This window comes from Diabrotica undecimpunctata, chromosome 3 (genome assembly GCF_040954645.1).
Source record: "Diabrotica undecimpunctata isolate CICGRU chromosome 3, icDiaUnde3, whole genome shotgun sequence".
Taxonomy (NCBI): Eukaryota; Metazoa; Arthropoda; class Insecta; order Coleoptera; family Chrysomelidae; genus Diabrotica; species Diabrotica undecimpunctata.
In genome coordinates, this window is record NC_092805.1 from 46203927 (window position 1) to 46222183 (window position 18257).

Genomic DNA, 18257 nt, shown 5'->3' on the forward strand with positions numbered 1-18257 from the left:
TGCATTGAGATTCAAAATTTCCAAAACGAAGACAAGAGAAACAAAATAAAATTTTTTGAACAAAGTACATTTTTTGTACTTCTTTAATTACTTTATTAATTATGTTATACTTAAGAAGAGTTTTTGCTTTAAAATTTACAATACATGATTTTTTTGGAATCTTGCCTATTAGTGTTTTATATTTGATATGTTTTTCTACCATTTTATTTATTCCTCTAACCGAAATTACTTCAAACTTACAGTGTATATCGTATTGTATAATTTTCTTTTTAATACATTTCTATAAACATTCAGTATCGATGTCTTCAATTATACCCTCTCTATGGAGTATAAACTTCGAAACGTAAACAATAAAATTGTTGTTTTTAAATAACGAGCAAGTTTTTTGATTGAATAAAAGATTTGGCTGATTGATAGTCTTTGAATTTAATTCTTATTCTATTCTTGCCGACTGAATCAATATTAGTAATTTGGTTATACAAATTCAAAACATAAGAACTATAAAATTACAGATTTTGATAACATTAAACTTACTTTTCAAATTAGAAGTAATATTTTCTTTTTCTATAGAATTGATATAGAAAATGAACTCTTAAATTTTCTGTAGATTTATTAAAAGTTTTATTATTCACAGTTTCTCCTTTATTTTTGGAGTAACCGTTCTAAGTGTTGTTTATATTGGATTTTATTTTTTCTATCCTAACATCTTCGTCCATCCGGCTATTATTTGGAAATCTCCCTGCGTGATCCATGTTAAGTTTTTAATATTTTAACACTTTGTCGCTTCGAATTATCGTTAACCTTCGTCTTCCCGGGTGGGGTACAGTTGTACCCTAGATACACATGTTTTGTAAAATTTTTGAAATTAGCGCCTGTTTCGTTTGGTTAATTTTATTTTGTGTCCATTAGGGTATTGCAAATAATATCCTATTCATAAAATTAGTAACGATGTTTCAAATTAAAACAAATAAATTATGATTGGCTTGGGGTACATTCGTACCCCGCGTGGGAATCTGTCATGTGTATTATCGGTGGCTTTGCAAATTACTACACGCATGTCGCAATTCTAAGAACAGAACATCGAACGAAATGCGATGGTTACACGTATTTAGTTTCCCTGTCGCGTCGTAGCGGTGAGTAGTAGAATATTTTTACTTCGATTTTGTTATATAACAAGCCAGATATTATATTGCACTATAATCATACAAAAGTTGCAGTAGATACCACAGAAAAGATGGTAAAGCAATACTCTGCTCGTAGGATATGCAACCGATGGCCAATGGCAGTGTTTGATACATCTTATGGTGTATCGAGTACCCGGATTCATCTAGAGAAAAAGATGATAGACGTAATTTTTTACTAAATCTAGGAGAAGCTTTAGTAAAAGAAAACATTACCAGGCGATATAATGAGGAAGTACGATTGAGTAAGACGTTGAAGCAGTACATGCAAGATATCGTTCCAGAGTTAGCGCTGGTGAAGATGCAAATGGAAGCAGCCTGTAAACGATCTTCAAGTGGACGTTGCTACTTATGTAGTCGAAATAAAGATCGTAAAGCAAGGCAATTTTGTAAGCAGTGTAAAGATTTTGTATGTGCAGAACACCATATCAAGGAAGTAATTTGCACCCGATGCCAAGAAACTTCAGACTAGTTTTCGGTCCTAAGATTTATTTTTTATTCCTACAGTTAATTTAATTAAATGATAAAAATTTTTTTTTGTTCGATATACCCTTTGATGTAATAAAAATGTGTTAGTTTAAGATTTTATTTCATTTTCTTGTAATAAAAATTAAATATACGCATTTTTTTCTCTGGGGTACAAATGGAACCCACATGGGACTCCACGTGATTTTACCGACGTGGGAAGACGAAGGTTAATCGAATCTAAACGGGAACCCACATTGGGAATAAAATAAATTTAAATACACTTAACTTTTATATTCTTCTTATGCACTGGGAATAAAAAACTATTAAGAGTCAGACAAAATGGGTTTTACAAGTCCAAAATGTATTATTTCACTAATAAATGAACAATTTTTCAGAGGTTATTTTAAGGTGACTGCTTATTGATAATTGATAAAAGTCAAAATGTGGAATGGGCTTTGAGTCAATGAACAATTCTTACAATAAACATTTACAAAAGATTACTGCGGAATATTCACTAAAATGTTACTATGTTATAAAAGTCTTTATTTGTTGTATGGCTATTGTTGTATGATTTGATCATTAAGTTTAGAACTAGATTTCTAATGTGTTAGTTGCACCTATACTATTTAGTCGGTCATATTGAATCCCTTTTTTTTAAATTTTAACTACTTCACATTATGTTTTGCTTATAATATTTTATTCAATAATTTCATCATTATCATTCTGGCTTTACAACTCTGCGTGGGACCAAGCCTCCTCAAGAATTTCTCTCAAGTCGTCCCTATCCATCGCCTTCCTCCGCGAAACACGTATTCCCATATTTCTTAAGTATGTCTTCATCGATGTGGTCAAAAAATCTTGTTCTAAATATTCCTTTTTTTCTCTAATTAATGGGTTTATAAAAGAGCGTTTTTCTAGCTGGCCATGTTGTTCCATCCGCATTACATGGACTATCGACCTCAGATATCCTATCGTCATATGCTTTACGATGTCTAGTTCCTGGTATATTATATAAACTTCAAAGTTTTCTCACACTTCATTGTCATTCACTTCTTCTTCTTCTAGTTCCATGACCGTTATCGATCGTTGGATATCATGTTGGCTACCATATTCGCTATCGCGACTTTATTGACAGCAGCTCTAAATAACGATGTAGTTGATTTTCCATACCATTGCCTTAGATTTTTCAGCCATGATGTTCTTCTTATACCAGGACCACGATTACCTTGGATCTTTCCCTGAATAATCAGATGTAAAAGATCATATTTTTCAGGGTGTCTCATAATGTGACCGAAGTATTCCAGCTTGCGTTTCTTTAATATATTGACCAGTTGTGTTGTCTGGTTCAGCCGTCTAAGGACCTCCTCATTTCTAACTCTGTCGACCCAGCTTATTTTCAGTAGTCGTCTGTATGCCCACATCTCAAAGGCTGTCAAGCGTCTAAGCATAGCCTTAGTTAGAGTCCGCGCTTCCACTCCATACAGCAGGACAGGAAAGATGTAGCAAGATGTCATTCGAGCTTGTTCTATTCGGCTTTTAATTTCTGCGGTTGGATCGCAGCTCTCATTGATATTACTGCCGAGATACACGAGTTTCTCTACTCTGTCCAGTGTGGCAACTCCGACTTTTATACCGTCATCCTGTATATAATTTTATTTGCTAACTATCATATATTTAGTTTTCTTAACGTTGAGTTTTAATCCATACTGATCACAAGTCCGTTTTATTTTGTTCATTAGATTTTGAAGGTCTTCTCCGCAATTAGCAAACACTAAGGTACCGTCGGTATATCTAATATTGTTGACGGTTACTCCATTCACAATAATACCTTCGGTTGTCTCCATTAAGGCTTCCTTAAATATTTCCTCCGCACATAAGTTAAAAAGTATAGGCGACAATATACAGCCTTGTCTCACTCCTCTTTTTATATTTATTTCATCCGACAGTTCTTGTTCAACCTTTATTTTTGCCACTTGATGCCAGTATAGATTTTTATTCGTAGATCTTTATGGTCCAATCCAGCTGTTTCCAATATTTCTAGCATTTTATGTCGGACTTTGTCAAAAGCCTTTTCAAAATCGATTGCACAAATGTACATATTTTGATTTATATCTCTGCATCTCTGTACTAGCACCTGTATATTAAACAAGGCTTCTCTTGTACCCATGCCACTCCTAAACCCAAATTAAGTATTGCTAATTCTGTCCTCTAACAGCATGTAAATTCTGCTGTGTATTACTCGCAGGAAAATCTTCAAAACGTGACTCATCAGACTTAATGGCCGATAATCACCGCATGTTTTTGGACGATGTGTCTTAGATATTGTGACAAATGTCGACTTTAACCAATCAGTTGGTAATATCCCAGTGTCATAAATTCTGTTAAAGAGATTACACAGAGCTTTAATTTCATTTTCTTTCAAAAACTTTAGTATTTCAGCACTTACTTCATCGGGGCCAAATACTTTTCCATTTTTTGCCGTTTATATTAAACGTGTAACCTCACTTTCTGTTATAGATGGACCTGATATAGCAATCATCTCTCATCTTCAAATAATTCAGAAATGTAGTTTTCCCGTTCTTTTAACTGTTCATTGATGTCTAATATTCTGTGTCCGTTTCTGTCTTCTAAACTTTGGGATACTTGTTTTCGTTTGTTTCCAGCGACCTCTTTTAATTTCTTGTGCAGATGAAATGTATCGTGTTCTTTTCATATTGTTCAATTTCATTACATTCTTTACTATGAAATTGTGTTTTCGCGTGTCTTATCTTCTGTCTTATTATGGCGTGGATCCTCCTTGTATTCGTTTTTATCTTTATTTCTGACTTCTCTGCTTTGATCCATAAGTCTTAGTATTTCTTCTGTCATCCACCCTTGTTTTTTTCTTGCTTTTAGCGCACTCAATTTTGTTTCTTGAACAGTCTTTAAGATGTCTTTAATTCTCTTCCAGTTTTCCTCAGTACTTTCAATTTCTTCTTGTTCATAGTCTTGTGTGGGTGCATATACTTGTAATATGTTCACATTGATTGTTGTTGATTGTATTTTTTATCATAGATTTGCCTTAGTACTTTTTTTTCGAAACATCCTAATATGTTTTCATTACTTTTTATTACAGTAGGTCTCTAAACCATATGTTAGGGCTGGGCGTATTATTGTTTTGTAGAGTTTTATTTTTGTATTTCTCGATATATCTGTCGATTTAAAGACGGGATTTAGCACAAAATAGCATTTGTTTGACGTGCAAATTCTGCGGTTTATCTCTGCCGTAGTATTTTCAGTAAAATAAAATTTATATTTTGTTGGTGTTTATTATTAAACCCCTTTTTGTAGCTGATTCTTATAATACTATATACGCCTCTCGTAGAGCGTTTTCCGTTCTCCCAATAATGTTAATATCATCAGGATAGGCAACGATTTGCACTGATTTATTATATATTAAACCAATTGTTGTGATTTGTCATATACGTATTACTTTTTCCAGAGCCAGATTAAACAGTATAGAGGAGAGAGGGTCTCCCTAGCGCAGTCCGCTAGTTGTTTTAAACGGTTCAGACAGTTCCTCCTAAAGTTGTACTCTACATTCAAATTTCACAAGATTTAATTTTGTTAAATAGAGTTATAGGCTGCTTTGTACTCTAGAAATAAGTAATAAGTATCTATGCCGTATTCCAGTGTTTTTTTTTAATTTGTCTCAGTGTTGCAGTCTGATGAATTGTCTATTTACCATCTTTAAAACCAGCCTGGTATTTTCTTACTATCCGTTCTGCATATGGTGCCACACGGTGACATAGTACGGTGGAAAATATTTCATACGCTGCATTTGGAAGCGAAATATCTCTGTGGTGAGAGCTTGCAAAGATATCTCTGTTTTGTGTATAATGCAAATTATTCTAATAGTTTAATCATTGGGGAGGGATTTCTGTGTTAATATTTCTTTTATGATCTGCTGTTATGCCACTATGTTATTGTGGCCACCTTATTTATATGGTTTAGCTAGATTATCTATTCAAGGTGATTTGTTTCTGGCTAGTTTTTTAACTTCATCCCTAACTTCTAGAATCGTTGGTGGTTTTCTCTTCCCTCTCGTCTGTTCCCCTTACCCTTTTTTTTGTCCTCCAGGTTTTCTTCTTCTTGCTCTATATTTAGTGTCTGGTGAATCTTTCCTTGTTGTTATTAGGTCGCCAGTCTGACTTTTGCAGTGACTTGTGGTTGTCTTGAATTGTTTTCGGTTGGTGTTAACTTTCTTATAGGATGCTCTGAATTCTTTTTTCCTGTTGAGGTTTTCTGTATTATATTTAAGTTATTTATCCAAGTGGTTTCGTTTTTTTCTTTTATGTATCCTCTTTTCTTCTCTTCCCTTTGTGTAGTAATTTTCTACGTTGTTCTAGTTATTTTAATTTAAATCGATTCACATTATGTTCTGCTTTTAATATCTTAATCATTATATATTTGTAAAAGAAAAAAAAAACATTTTTTGTTTTTGTCAACCTTATAGTTACTTTTTCTTTCAGACAAGTCACCACTCACACCAAAGAACTATGGACAAACGCAGTTCAAAAAGTATCAAACGAAAGAAAAAGGAGACCCCACTTTTCATCGATAGCTTTTTCGGTTATAGATTCCCATAAACAAATTAAGAAGGACGTGTCGTTTACACCACCAGCTTCTCCTAGACACGCTGGAATTCTAAAACATGTAAGTACTACATCCGTTTTAAAATCAGTTAAATCTAAACTGATCTCATTTTTGACATAACAGTAAATATATAAATATTTCCGAAGTGAAAATTGAAGCGCCGATAAACGTACTTTAAGCTTTAATTGTGGCTTATTCCCATTTAAATAATAATTATATATAAATATATAGAAAATAAATACATAAGTAATATACCAGTAATAAATAGATAGATAGATTCTATGAGGTGGTTTTAGCCTATTTCACTACAATGGTTTCAGATCTATTCTGGTCCTCTAGTCTAGATTGCTTTCTTTAGCCTGACAGAACCTTTCATGTAAGCTCTTTACGGATGGCTTTAACCCTAGAATAATAAATAATAGTCTCCCGTTTTATACCGCTGTCGCGGCTTTGGGAGTATAGCAGGGTAGTCTGCTATATCTAGGGCCTACGGTATACAAGGAAGGTAACATGGCCAGTGCTACGCTTCAACCGTCTATTATTACCCCTGGTTTTACCCAAGGTACTCATTTTTATTCAGGCTGAGTCGACCTGGGGCCTATAGACATTTTTAAAATGTCTAGATGTTCTTGCCGGCGGTGGGATTCGAACCCCGGACCACCAGCTTGCGAGTCAAGCCTAGAATACTAACCTTATTTTTACCTTCATTTACACTAACCATCATAAAATTTACTACACTGAGAAAAAAAATGTGGTCACTAAAAAAGTATTTTATGTAACTTCATTTTACTAATTATTTTGTTTCTGTTACAAAAAAATGTTTCTAAAACTTAAAAATTACAAATAAAATTTAAAATTCTACATTTTAGAACTACACGGCTGACAACAAAGAGCGCGATGTTTAAAAAAAAATGGAAGTCGGCAGTGCTCGCAATTATGGGTTGTCAGTCGACGTTTTTTTGACAAACAACATTGAATCATAGGATGTTTTGACACAGATTTACCAATCAATTTTCTTCTGATAATCGTGTTTCTCTACTGTCGTTGTTGGTTATGATTACAAATTATCCAAGAATTTATGCAAGCTATATTTAAAATGCCATAGAACGGGCAACGATGCCATCTTCTTGTTTTTTCTAGATATGTTCGTGGTTCCGCACATTGGGTCTAATGTAAATTTTATAAGGCAACCAAGTACTCCGTACTTGGTTGACTTATAAAATTTAACAATATCTGGCTTCCCTTTTGGGTCACATTCTACTGGATTATTGTGGATTGTCGAAAGAAGAAGCACAGCCTTATTTACTTTTGTCTTATAATAGGCTTTCATGAGTTTTCACCATTGAAGCAAAATAAGGAATGGCCAATTTCACGATTTTTAAAATTTATCATCTCTGGAGGTATTTCTCATTCTTTTGCCAAAGGGTAATAACTATGGTTAAATTTTAAGGACGTTTTAAGAGTTTTGTTGCTAACGTTACTGACGTAAACCAATTATCCATAGTTATGTTATGGTTACTTCCGTACACACCCTGGGTTAATTGTTTTACAGTTTATTGTCCTAGAGATTGTCCATTGGTTATAGTTACCTTTCCTAAATACAATTCTGCATCGAACATATATTTGGTATCTACGTCACACAGCATTACATTTTGTATTTCTGCATAAAATCATCCCATATTTCACGAATGGCTGCTTATAGGTCTCTTTCTTTTCTGCCTCGTCTATACATTTTATCATTAAATCGTAACATTATATAAGAAATTTAAATCTTTCCCGACCCATAGCTGCTATATATATATATATATATATATTAATAAATAAATATATATATATATATATATATATATATATATATATATATATATATATATATATATATTGTTATGCTATTTAAATTGTATTATATTGCTTATTTAGGAAAAATCCTGTCTATATTTATTAAATGATCTAATCTCCAATTAATCACAATAAATCAGCATTAATTAATTACAATCTCAGGGTATTTAAATTGTACTATTTACCTTTGATCGTGGATTCAAAATATTTTCCAATTGGCTTCCTAATCGGGATAGGTAATATGACCTGAATAAAATACATAGAATTTCAACTGAACTATATGTGAGATGTCCTTTATTTTAATGAAGTTTTATATAACAATCAATCCTGTAATATTTGCAATATACTAACTTTAAATATATGAGAAGTTGTTTTCTATCATGGACCCAAATGTTATTTTACATTGATTTTTAATATGTGTTATAACTAAGCTCTTTTTATAATTCTTTTTTTTTAAGTGATCGCAAAATTAACTGTCTCTATTATTTATTCAATTTATTTAATTAATAAATGAAAATCACACTCCGGCTCTAATGAAAATTGACTGACCTTTCCTTCTCTGCCGTTGCAATTCTATGGCCACGCCACAACAAAAAAATCCTTTCTCTGCTTCTGCTCCTATTGTGGTCCAGATGACGTACACCTTTCTCCTATCTGTCACTGTATCTGCAACCCAACAACTCGTGTTAGTCTATGCAGCCTCCTTTTGAGCCAATCTCCGCGCCTGTTTACAACTCCAAATGTTTCCGGCTTCGTCTGCTATTAATATTCTTATACCCTTTGGTTTTCTATCTCTCTGTACCCCGTTCCTCACACTGGTCAGCTTTTACACAGCAAATAAACACACCCGGTAAATTACGTCTTCGGAACTTCAAACAAACACAAATCACAAAGCTCCTTCCTTCTTGGACGACTAAAACTGACTAACCAACCTTTTTTCTCTCTCCTATCTCATAGCCAAAACCAACCTTCTTGCATTCAAAAATTGACCAATAAAAATCATCCACCTCTGTGACGTATATCGTTACCAACCAACTCTCTCTATAAAACGTCATTCGGGTAATTCCAGAAAACAACCTTCTTTAATTATTCTAACTAAATCTATCTGCTTTACAAATATTTCTTACTAATAGCTACAAACGATACCTGTTTCTCAATTCAATGTCTTTTGTTAATAAACTTTTACCAATATAATCTTTCGGAGAGAAAAACCACCGCAAATCCCGGTCTATTGTTTCAACACTTTCTATATACACTTTTATTCCGGGTGTAATAAATAATGCTTCGCTTATCGTCTCGTATGGTAGATTTATTTAAAATACACTAGATACTCATGATTTAGTTTATTGGTTATCTAAGTACAATACTAGATAGTACTCAGTTGACTTTGACTAACTTAGACCGTTCTCTTGATTCTTCATTCTTAACAACATTGATAATAATACCCCTAATCCCGTGATTTCCAGCTATTTAACACACGTTAGTTTGTTATGATAATGTTTGTTATTTGTTAATTGATACACGTTATTTAAGAAGCTTTTGATTACATTGCAAATTTCACTAGGTCAGAGTGTGTCCTCGTTACAACGATATTTTCGATGTCGTAAACAAATAATATATTTTCGCAAATGTGTCACGGTATTAAAAAGATTACTTGAATCTGATGCTTAATTAAATCCCGTTACATCCCTATCCCTCAGAAGAAAAATTTTCTGAGTGCTGTTCGTTTTCAATCAATTACAGGAGCTGGTTTTACTCTTCCCCTCCGAAAGAAGAAAATTTTTCGTGTCATCATCAACTGATTACTGTACATATATACATTAATTACATTCAGTATTTACATATACATATTTATAGAATTATATACAAATTTTTGGTACTATTTCCTTATATCTAAAAAATTTAGTAACCTAACCTAACCTAACCTCAGCATATAAGGTTACCCAAATTGTTCCCTTATAATATGCTATCTGGTATCCTTCATTATGCCTTACTGGTATATTAATTTAATATTTTACGTACGTTTTTTCTTACCTTACGTTAAATCATTTAGATTATATTACCTTATATTACCACCTATTATGTGGTTGATTACATATTATATCTTACCCCCTATTATGTTATTATGTATTATATCTTACCCCCTATTATGTGCACATAATATTTACAATAACCTTTACATATTTTAAATAATAATAAAATCTTATATTAATTCTTGTATTAATTCTTGCATTAATTCTTGCATTAATTCTTGCATTAATTCTTGCATTAATTCTTGCATTAATTCTTGCATCAATTCTTGCATTAATTCTTGGTACCAAGTAATAGTTCTGTTTTCACTGTTCATATACACTATTAATAACTTCGACATTTCACAATAAAGTTTTGTCGTTTTATTCATTTATTCATTTATCCCTATTTCTTTTGTTTAACTACTACTATACAGTCTAACGTTTTTCTTTTTGTTATACACATTTTAAATATATATATTGTACGAACTTAAAACTATATTTACACATTATATTCATTTAAATATATTTTTATATATTATTTGCATTCAAAAGTACATGTATATATTACGAGTATATTCATTGACTCTAATTGTAGCAAAGTATTGTTTCCTTAATTATTCTAGCTATAAACTCTGTGCCTTGGTCTGCTATTATTTTTCTGGGTACTCCATACCTCAAGATAAATTTTTCTACCAATGATTTGGCTACTGTTTTGGTTTATTTTATTTCCTAATACATATTCTTCTACGTAGTTGCTTAATTCGCATTGTACGTCAATATATCTGTTTCCATTTTCATCCATGTATATTTTCATGGGTTCCTTGTTTATGATTTAGTGCTTATGCCTTTGGCAGTTGTCGCATCTCTTCACATTTCACATATTTCTCAACATTTTTTCGTAATTCGTTCCACAGCTAGTATTAACTTATATTTCTGTATTTAATATATCCTATTCATTCTTCCATATCCTTCCTCTAACATATGGAAGTCGTTAATTATAACTCTTCTTGATCTGCTTATCTTGTACTATATTATGTATTGATTGTATTATGTTTATCTTGTACTATACAAGCTTTTATACTTTCCTTAAAAAAATTATTATTTTTCTCTTCGTATTTCATTAAGAATTAGTTGATTCTTTTTTCATCTTGTTTTATTCTCATTTTCTTTATAATCTTCTGCACTCACATTTGTGAACCAAAATCTCAACAAGTCTCCTAATGCTATTCCTGAAGCACAAATCCTTAAAATAAATTTGTTTTTCTTCGATAAATCGGGGAATTGCATAACCGGGGCTTATTAGATATATCTTGGGCTTATTAAATTTTTCTTGCATTCTGCGTAGGTGTAGGATACTGTTTATTCGAAAACTTATGTCTTAAGATTTCCTCTTTTAGAAAACATGAACATATTATCTGTTCATCGATTTTTCTTCTCTGTCAAAAAAATATTCCATACTTGTTAGTTCTTCTTGCATCTTGAATAAAATTTTAAACATACGGATCTTAATAATAAAATAATTAACCTGGTCAGTTATCACTCATTTCAAGTTTATGAACTTGCTTACTACGTACATTCCAACTGTATCAAATATCATACTATTAACCTAATGTTATTATGTAATGTTTTTATAACGAATACTGTGATTGCTTTCGTAATGAAATTATTATAGTTATAGTTTTTTTTTTTATTTATTTTTTGGTTTCTTGTCTTTTACAAACTAACTTTTGCTTGTACATCTGGGTCTTTTCCTAAATAAAAACATCTGCATATTTTGCACTTTTTCTATGGGCCTTTTTCTTCACATATTAATGGTTTTTACTGTGCTTAATAGTTGTTCGACTCTTTTTTACTCTTTGCCTTGTTTCTTCCATATAAAATATATGAAAATTTTTTCCTGGTTTTGTATCTTCGGAATAAAACTTCTAATTTATATTTCTCGATTATTTACATTTATGATTCGTATAGGTAACGTAATTTTAATCGGTTTATCTATTAATCCTAATGTAAATTCCTTCTCAACTTCTGGTTTCTCTATTGCTGTAACTTTTTCTTCTGTTTTTCGGTTCGATCTCGAAATTAATTTCTCCAAATATATAATAATACTGACATAATTATACTTTTCAAAATAATCTGTTCATCATTTTTCGCCTTTGTGCGTTTAATTTACTTAACATATTTTCTTCTCTTGTATATAAATAAAATAATTGTAGGGAATCGTCTTTCATTGTGACAAACTTCCTTTTCAATAATTTTCCATTTACTTTATTAAAAAAAAATCATAATTCAAAATTCGTTTCGCAGTTTTAATCCATTATGTAGTTACTGTATTGTCGTGCTGGAGCCGCAGGACTCTCAGCGGGTTGGGATTCAAGTACCACCCTAGCTTATCCTCTTAGCAGCCTCCTGCTCGACGTAGGTTTCAACCATTAAGGTCGAACTATATGCAGTTTGCCTACATTTCTGTCAAAAATCTACTTCTGTCACTGTGTTCGTATTCACATGCGGTGCGTAATATGCTCTTGCTGTGCCTCTATTTCTGTGGCATCTCACCTGTTTCCATTGATTATTCTTTGTTCTACGTTGTGATTGCCAATCTCCTCTGTTTCTATTACGATATATCTTCGTTTTATGTATTTCATATTCACTTATATTTCTATAATTTTTGTTTCTATATTGTTTTCTTTCTTCGAATTTATTTTTATAATATCCATATATTGTATTCTTACTTTCTTTTCTCATATCAAAATCGTATTTGTTCCTGTAATTTAATACTTTTCCTTGTGTGCTATCTTCTGTCTCGTCGATCGATAAAAATTTGGACATTACCTCTTGTGTGGTTGAAAAGTTACATGCTTCCAAAATGAATTTAGCTTTTTCTGTGTTGACGTTGCGTTTCATTGTAGCTACTACTGTCTCTGTTGTGTATTTTTTCGCTAGTTCCAATGACATTCCTTCCGCTACGTATGCAACTTTTAGCTGTTCCGCTAATTCTTCAACTTCAGATGCATAGACCTCTGCATCTTTATGTCCTTGTCTTTTCTTCGCCAATTTAGCTATTACCGTCTTTGGACTGTCGCCTCTCAGTTCTCTCTTCAGTACCTCTGCTATTCTTGCGATTGTATCCTCTGTAGTTATAACGTTTCTGGCCTTATTGGTTAATCTTGTCTTTATTAATGTTGTCGCTGTCTCCTCGTGTCCTATCGCTATTTTCTCAAGGAGTTCTAGTGCATCTAAAAATGACTGCAGTTTACCTGCTTTTCCATCAAACTCGCTGGGTAACACCTTGCTTGCGATATTTAAAAATTCGTTTGTTGTAAGAGCCATACTTATTTCTTGCTCTGTGTCGCTATGTTCTTCCTTCTTTATAGGTTGTTGTTTCTTTGTCACAGATAGAGAAACTGGTTTAAAATCTTTTACATTTTGAGTATATTCTTTATCCGAAATTTCCATAATGTTATTATCATTTAAAACTTTTCTATCTCCAGTGAGTCCTTGTATTTGCAATGATTCGGCCGTTTCAATGAAGGTATTTAAATCTTCTTGTCTAATTTGTACTTCTCCATGGTATATAAATTGTAGTAAGTCTCTTAGTGCTTCGTAAGTCACGTTTGTCAAAATTACTATAGGATGTTGACAGGGATTTGACATAAAAATTTCTTTAAAATATGGGCTACAAACCGAAAGAACCATTTTATGCGCTTTTATGCATTTTCCTTGTGCTGAAAGCGTTACGTCTACAAAATCTTGACTCTTCCATAATGAATTTATTCCTGAACTCATATTTTCGTGGAAACTGTTCCAACATAATGAAAATTTTTCTGACGCCATGGTCAATTGTCTTTAAAAGTTCTTTTAAATTCGTTTTTCTTCCTTATAAATGTAACAATAATTCTAAATATCCTAATTTATTGTAGCTAAATAGTAAAATAAAAAGTCATATCTGATTTGTTCGTCTATATTAATTGAAGAATTTGTCATTTAAGCAAAATCATGTCCTAATTTAATATTTTCCGACTTAGTCACAGTATATTTTCATGGTCAAATATAAATATTTTTAAAACTATACCTTAAGCAAATAAAATTATATGTCACATATTTTTGTTTCATTAAAAAAATAGAATTTGATATATAAACAGTTATTTAGCGATAATTAAAAAAAAATAAATTATATTCTGTACTTTTAAAAGCCATAAAAATTGTGTACTCAACATTCTGAACTTGAATTAGTTAAATTCTTATATTCAAATACTAAGTAATAATTTCTGTTAGACTGCATAATTTACATAAGGGATAAAAAATAAAATTTACTTACATAATATATTTCACATATTGTTTTTGATAATTCACATTTGTCCATTTATCCATTTTTCCCATTTATTGTCCATTATCAGGAGCTGGAATTCCGTCGCGGGACTCCTGGCGGGTTTGGTTCGGAATTTGGCGGGAATTTCCTTACCTGCTGATGCATTTTCCACAGTGGGTTCCATATACTTATCATCTATTATGTAAATTTCCATTTAAATTTCCAGTATGTGGTTGGCATTTTTGATTTGTTTCTGCGAATCAGAAAACTCCTTATTCGAAAGGTAGGATCGCCATGTAATAAATAATGCTTCGCTTATCGTCTCGTATGGTAGATTTATTTAAAATACACTAGATACTCATGATTTAGTTTATTGGTTATCTAAGTACAATACTAGATAGTACTCAGTTGACTTTGACTAACTTAGACCGTTCTCTTGATTCTTCATTCTTAACAACATTGATAATAATACCCCTAATCCCGTGATTTCCAGCTATTTAACACACGTTAGTTTGTTATGATAATACGTTTGTTATTTGTTAATTGATACACGTTATTTAAGAAGCTTTTGATTACATTGCAAATTTCACTAGGTCAGAGTGTGTCCTCGTTACAACGATATTTTCGATGTCGTAAACAAATAATATATTTTCGCAAATGTGTCACGGTATTAAAAAGATTACTTGAATCTGATGCTTAATTAAATCCCGTTACACGGGTAAATCCATTCCACAATAACCGACTTATTTAAATTTCGTATCGATAATATTTGAAAGTCTTGTCTCTGAGGCCTAATGAACAATTCTTCGAACAACTTAAAATACATATTTTGTCTTATACAGGATGTATACAGGTAATAAAATTTGTATATCGGTTTTTTATTGCTTATGGACATTCAAAAGTACAACAATATATATATATATATATATATATATATATATATATATATATATATATGTGGTTTCAGTTGTTTTCCGGGTGTGACTCCTTAAAGACGGGATGGAGCCCAAAATAGCATCTGTTGGCCGTGCAAATTCTGCGGTTTATCTCTGCCGTAGTATTATTTTCAGCAAAAGAAAATTTATATTTTGTTGGTGTTTATTATTAAACCCCTTTTTGTAACTGATTCTTATAATACTATATACGCCTCTCGTAGAGCGTTTTCAGTTCTCCCAATAATGTTAATATCATCAGGATATGCAACGAGTTTAAATGATTTATTATATATTAAACCAATTGTTGTAATTTGTCATATACGTATTACTTTTTCCAGAGCCAGATTAAACAGTATACAGGAGAGAGGGTCTCCCTGGCACAGTCCGTTAGTTGTTTTAAACGGTTTAGACAGTTTCTTCTAAATTTGTACTCTACATTCAAATTTCTCAAGATTTAATTTTGTTAAATAGAGTTATAGGCTACTTTGTACTCTAGAAATAAGTGATGAGTACCTAAGATTTTTAGAAAAACCCTTGTTTTGGCGACGTTTCGACAAAATCACACTTGCCATTGTCAAGTCAGATAAGTTCTGCTTCTTCTTGACGTTTCAGGCGAACCAAAACTAAATGATTGACTTTTTGGGCAGCACCAAAAATAAGTAGTCCTAGGAGTGCATACAATTCGTCTATATTAACTTTCGCGTGTGTAAGTTTTTCGACTTTAAATTTTTATGCCCTAACACAAATTTCAGCATTTGTATATTCTACAATTTTTTTTCAGATAATTTGGACTTATAATAAGGAATATGAGGCCTTAAATAAAATGTAGGAAGTTAGGTTTTTGAGTTTGGGTAGTGCCTTTTGGTTAAGAGACAATCTGTGTCCATTTGTACCTTTAAGACTCGACGGCAACCAAGTTTGCTTCTATTTAGCTGCAATTTCTATAGATTCTTTTTCGTTTGATGGAGTTTTCTGAGCAGGACATTTCTTTTCCTTGTTGATTTTAAAGCGTTACTTTTTTGTCTTAAAAACACTAGAGTAGAATGTTTTTCCAACTCATTACTCTTTTTAAAATCTTCTTTTCTTACTACTGTATGGCAAGTTATGGTCGGAATCTGAGTCGTTTTTGTTTGATAGTTCGAACTCTAATTCAGATGGACTGAATGTTTCTCAAACGGCATCTTCTATTTCAGATCCACTTTCTGATTTATCAGAATTGTTATCTGATTCATCTGGCCAAACATATTCCAGGCACAATTGCAACTCACCTCCAACTCGCATTGTGTGAGAGATTTTTTGCGTGTCTCTATTATTTTTCGTATTAATATTTTACACTTAACAAAAATAAAAAACTGATAATATCGTTGTTTCTGCAATTATAACGTTATTACTTACCTTTGTAATATTTACGAAGCCGTGCTCTCTTGCTTGTCCTGTAGGTGTTCTGCGAAATTTTACCGTCTTTTTAACTAGTCTTTACTTTTTTAATTCGCCGTGGTGATAACTTTTACCGACCATTTGTCATTGAATAAAATTTTTGTTTTGCGCTTGTCTGCTGTTTCGATAGTTCAACACTTGACCAACAGAATGCGGTAGCTGCAAGATGGTATGCAGATGCGCCTTAGTTCAACATATTACCGCTTGTAACGATAGAGTTTAAAGACACTCACGTCTACAAATGAGCATCGTTGGAAAAACATCGATGGTTACCATCGATTAAACATCGGAACCGTACCATCGATGGCAATACAACATCGAGCCTAAACATCGATATTTTTCAACACCATTGTTGACCTTGAACTCGATACAACAAACAACGGAATTAAAAAAAGGAAAAAATATTATTATTTTTATAATACCAAACTTTATTTAATAACATCTGACTGATGATGAAAACATTTTGGAGTGTATACCTGCGAAACGCAAACGGATTGCCAATAGTGATTGTACAAAGGGAATTGTTAGTCAATACCATAAAAACTATCGTTCGATTTCACGTCATCTGGTGGTGAACAGCCTAAACCTCGATGCTTGATATGTGCCGAATAACTGTCCAACGAAACCTTGGTGCCGAGAAAGACAAACTACTCACAAAACATTCATTTGCAGCTGAAAAACCTATTGAATATTTTAAAATGCTCTTGTCAAATCAGTCTACTCAGGCTTCCACTTTTAAAAAACCTTATCTGTGTCGGATAAAGTAGAAGAATCGAGTTACGTTGTTGCTGAGTTGATTGCAAAAAATATGAACTCCCATACTACTGCCGAGACGACTATTTTGCCAGCATGCTGTGAAATTGTTGAAATTATGTTTGGTAAAGAATGTTAAAATAATGCCATTATCTAATAATACAATTATAAAAGGCATATACACGTCTAACGATGTCGAAACTCAAGTAAATGACAAACTCAATACAGCTGATTTTTTTGCGCTTCAAGTGGACGAATCCATAGATATGATTGGCCCAGGTTATTGCTTTCGTTAGATTTATCTGCGAATCTAACATAATTGAACAGTTTTTATTTTGTAAAGACCTCCCTGAAAATACAACAGCACTAGACATTTTTCAATTAGTAAACAGTGATTTTATCACTGCTGGTTTGTCTTGGCTGTCTTGTTTAAGTATTTGTACAAACGGTCGCCCTGAGATGGTAGCACACTTAACAGGGTTTCTGGCTTTAATCTAAGAGGAAAATCCAGATATTATTTTCTCACATAGCTTTTTACACAGAAAAGCACTTGTTGCTAAGTCATTGATGCCTAAATTGAATGACGTTTTGCAAACAAAAACACGTCTCGCAAAGCGAGATTATTTAACAGTTTGTGTTCTTCTATGGATTCTGAGCATACGCAGCCATTGTTGCATACAGAAATAAGATC

General features: G+C 32.3%; 1 protein-coding gene across 2 annotated transcripts in view; it reads left to right on the forward strand.

Moving 5' to 3' along the window:
• Positions 1 to 18257, forward strand: part of Ac78C (adenylyl cyclase 78C) — a 757610-nt gene that overhangs the window by 415246 nt on the left and 324107 nt on the right. For both annotated transcript variants that reach the window (XM_072525847.1, XM_072525848.1), the window contains one exon: positions 6161 to 6344. In XM_072525847.1, coding sequence (XP_072381948.1) covers positions 6161 to 6344 — 184 coding nt within the window. The remainder of the gene's footprint in view (positions 1 to 6160; positions 6345 to 18257) is intronic.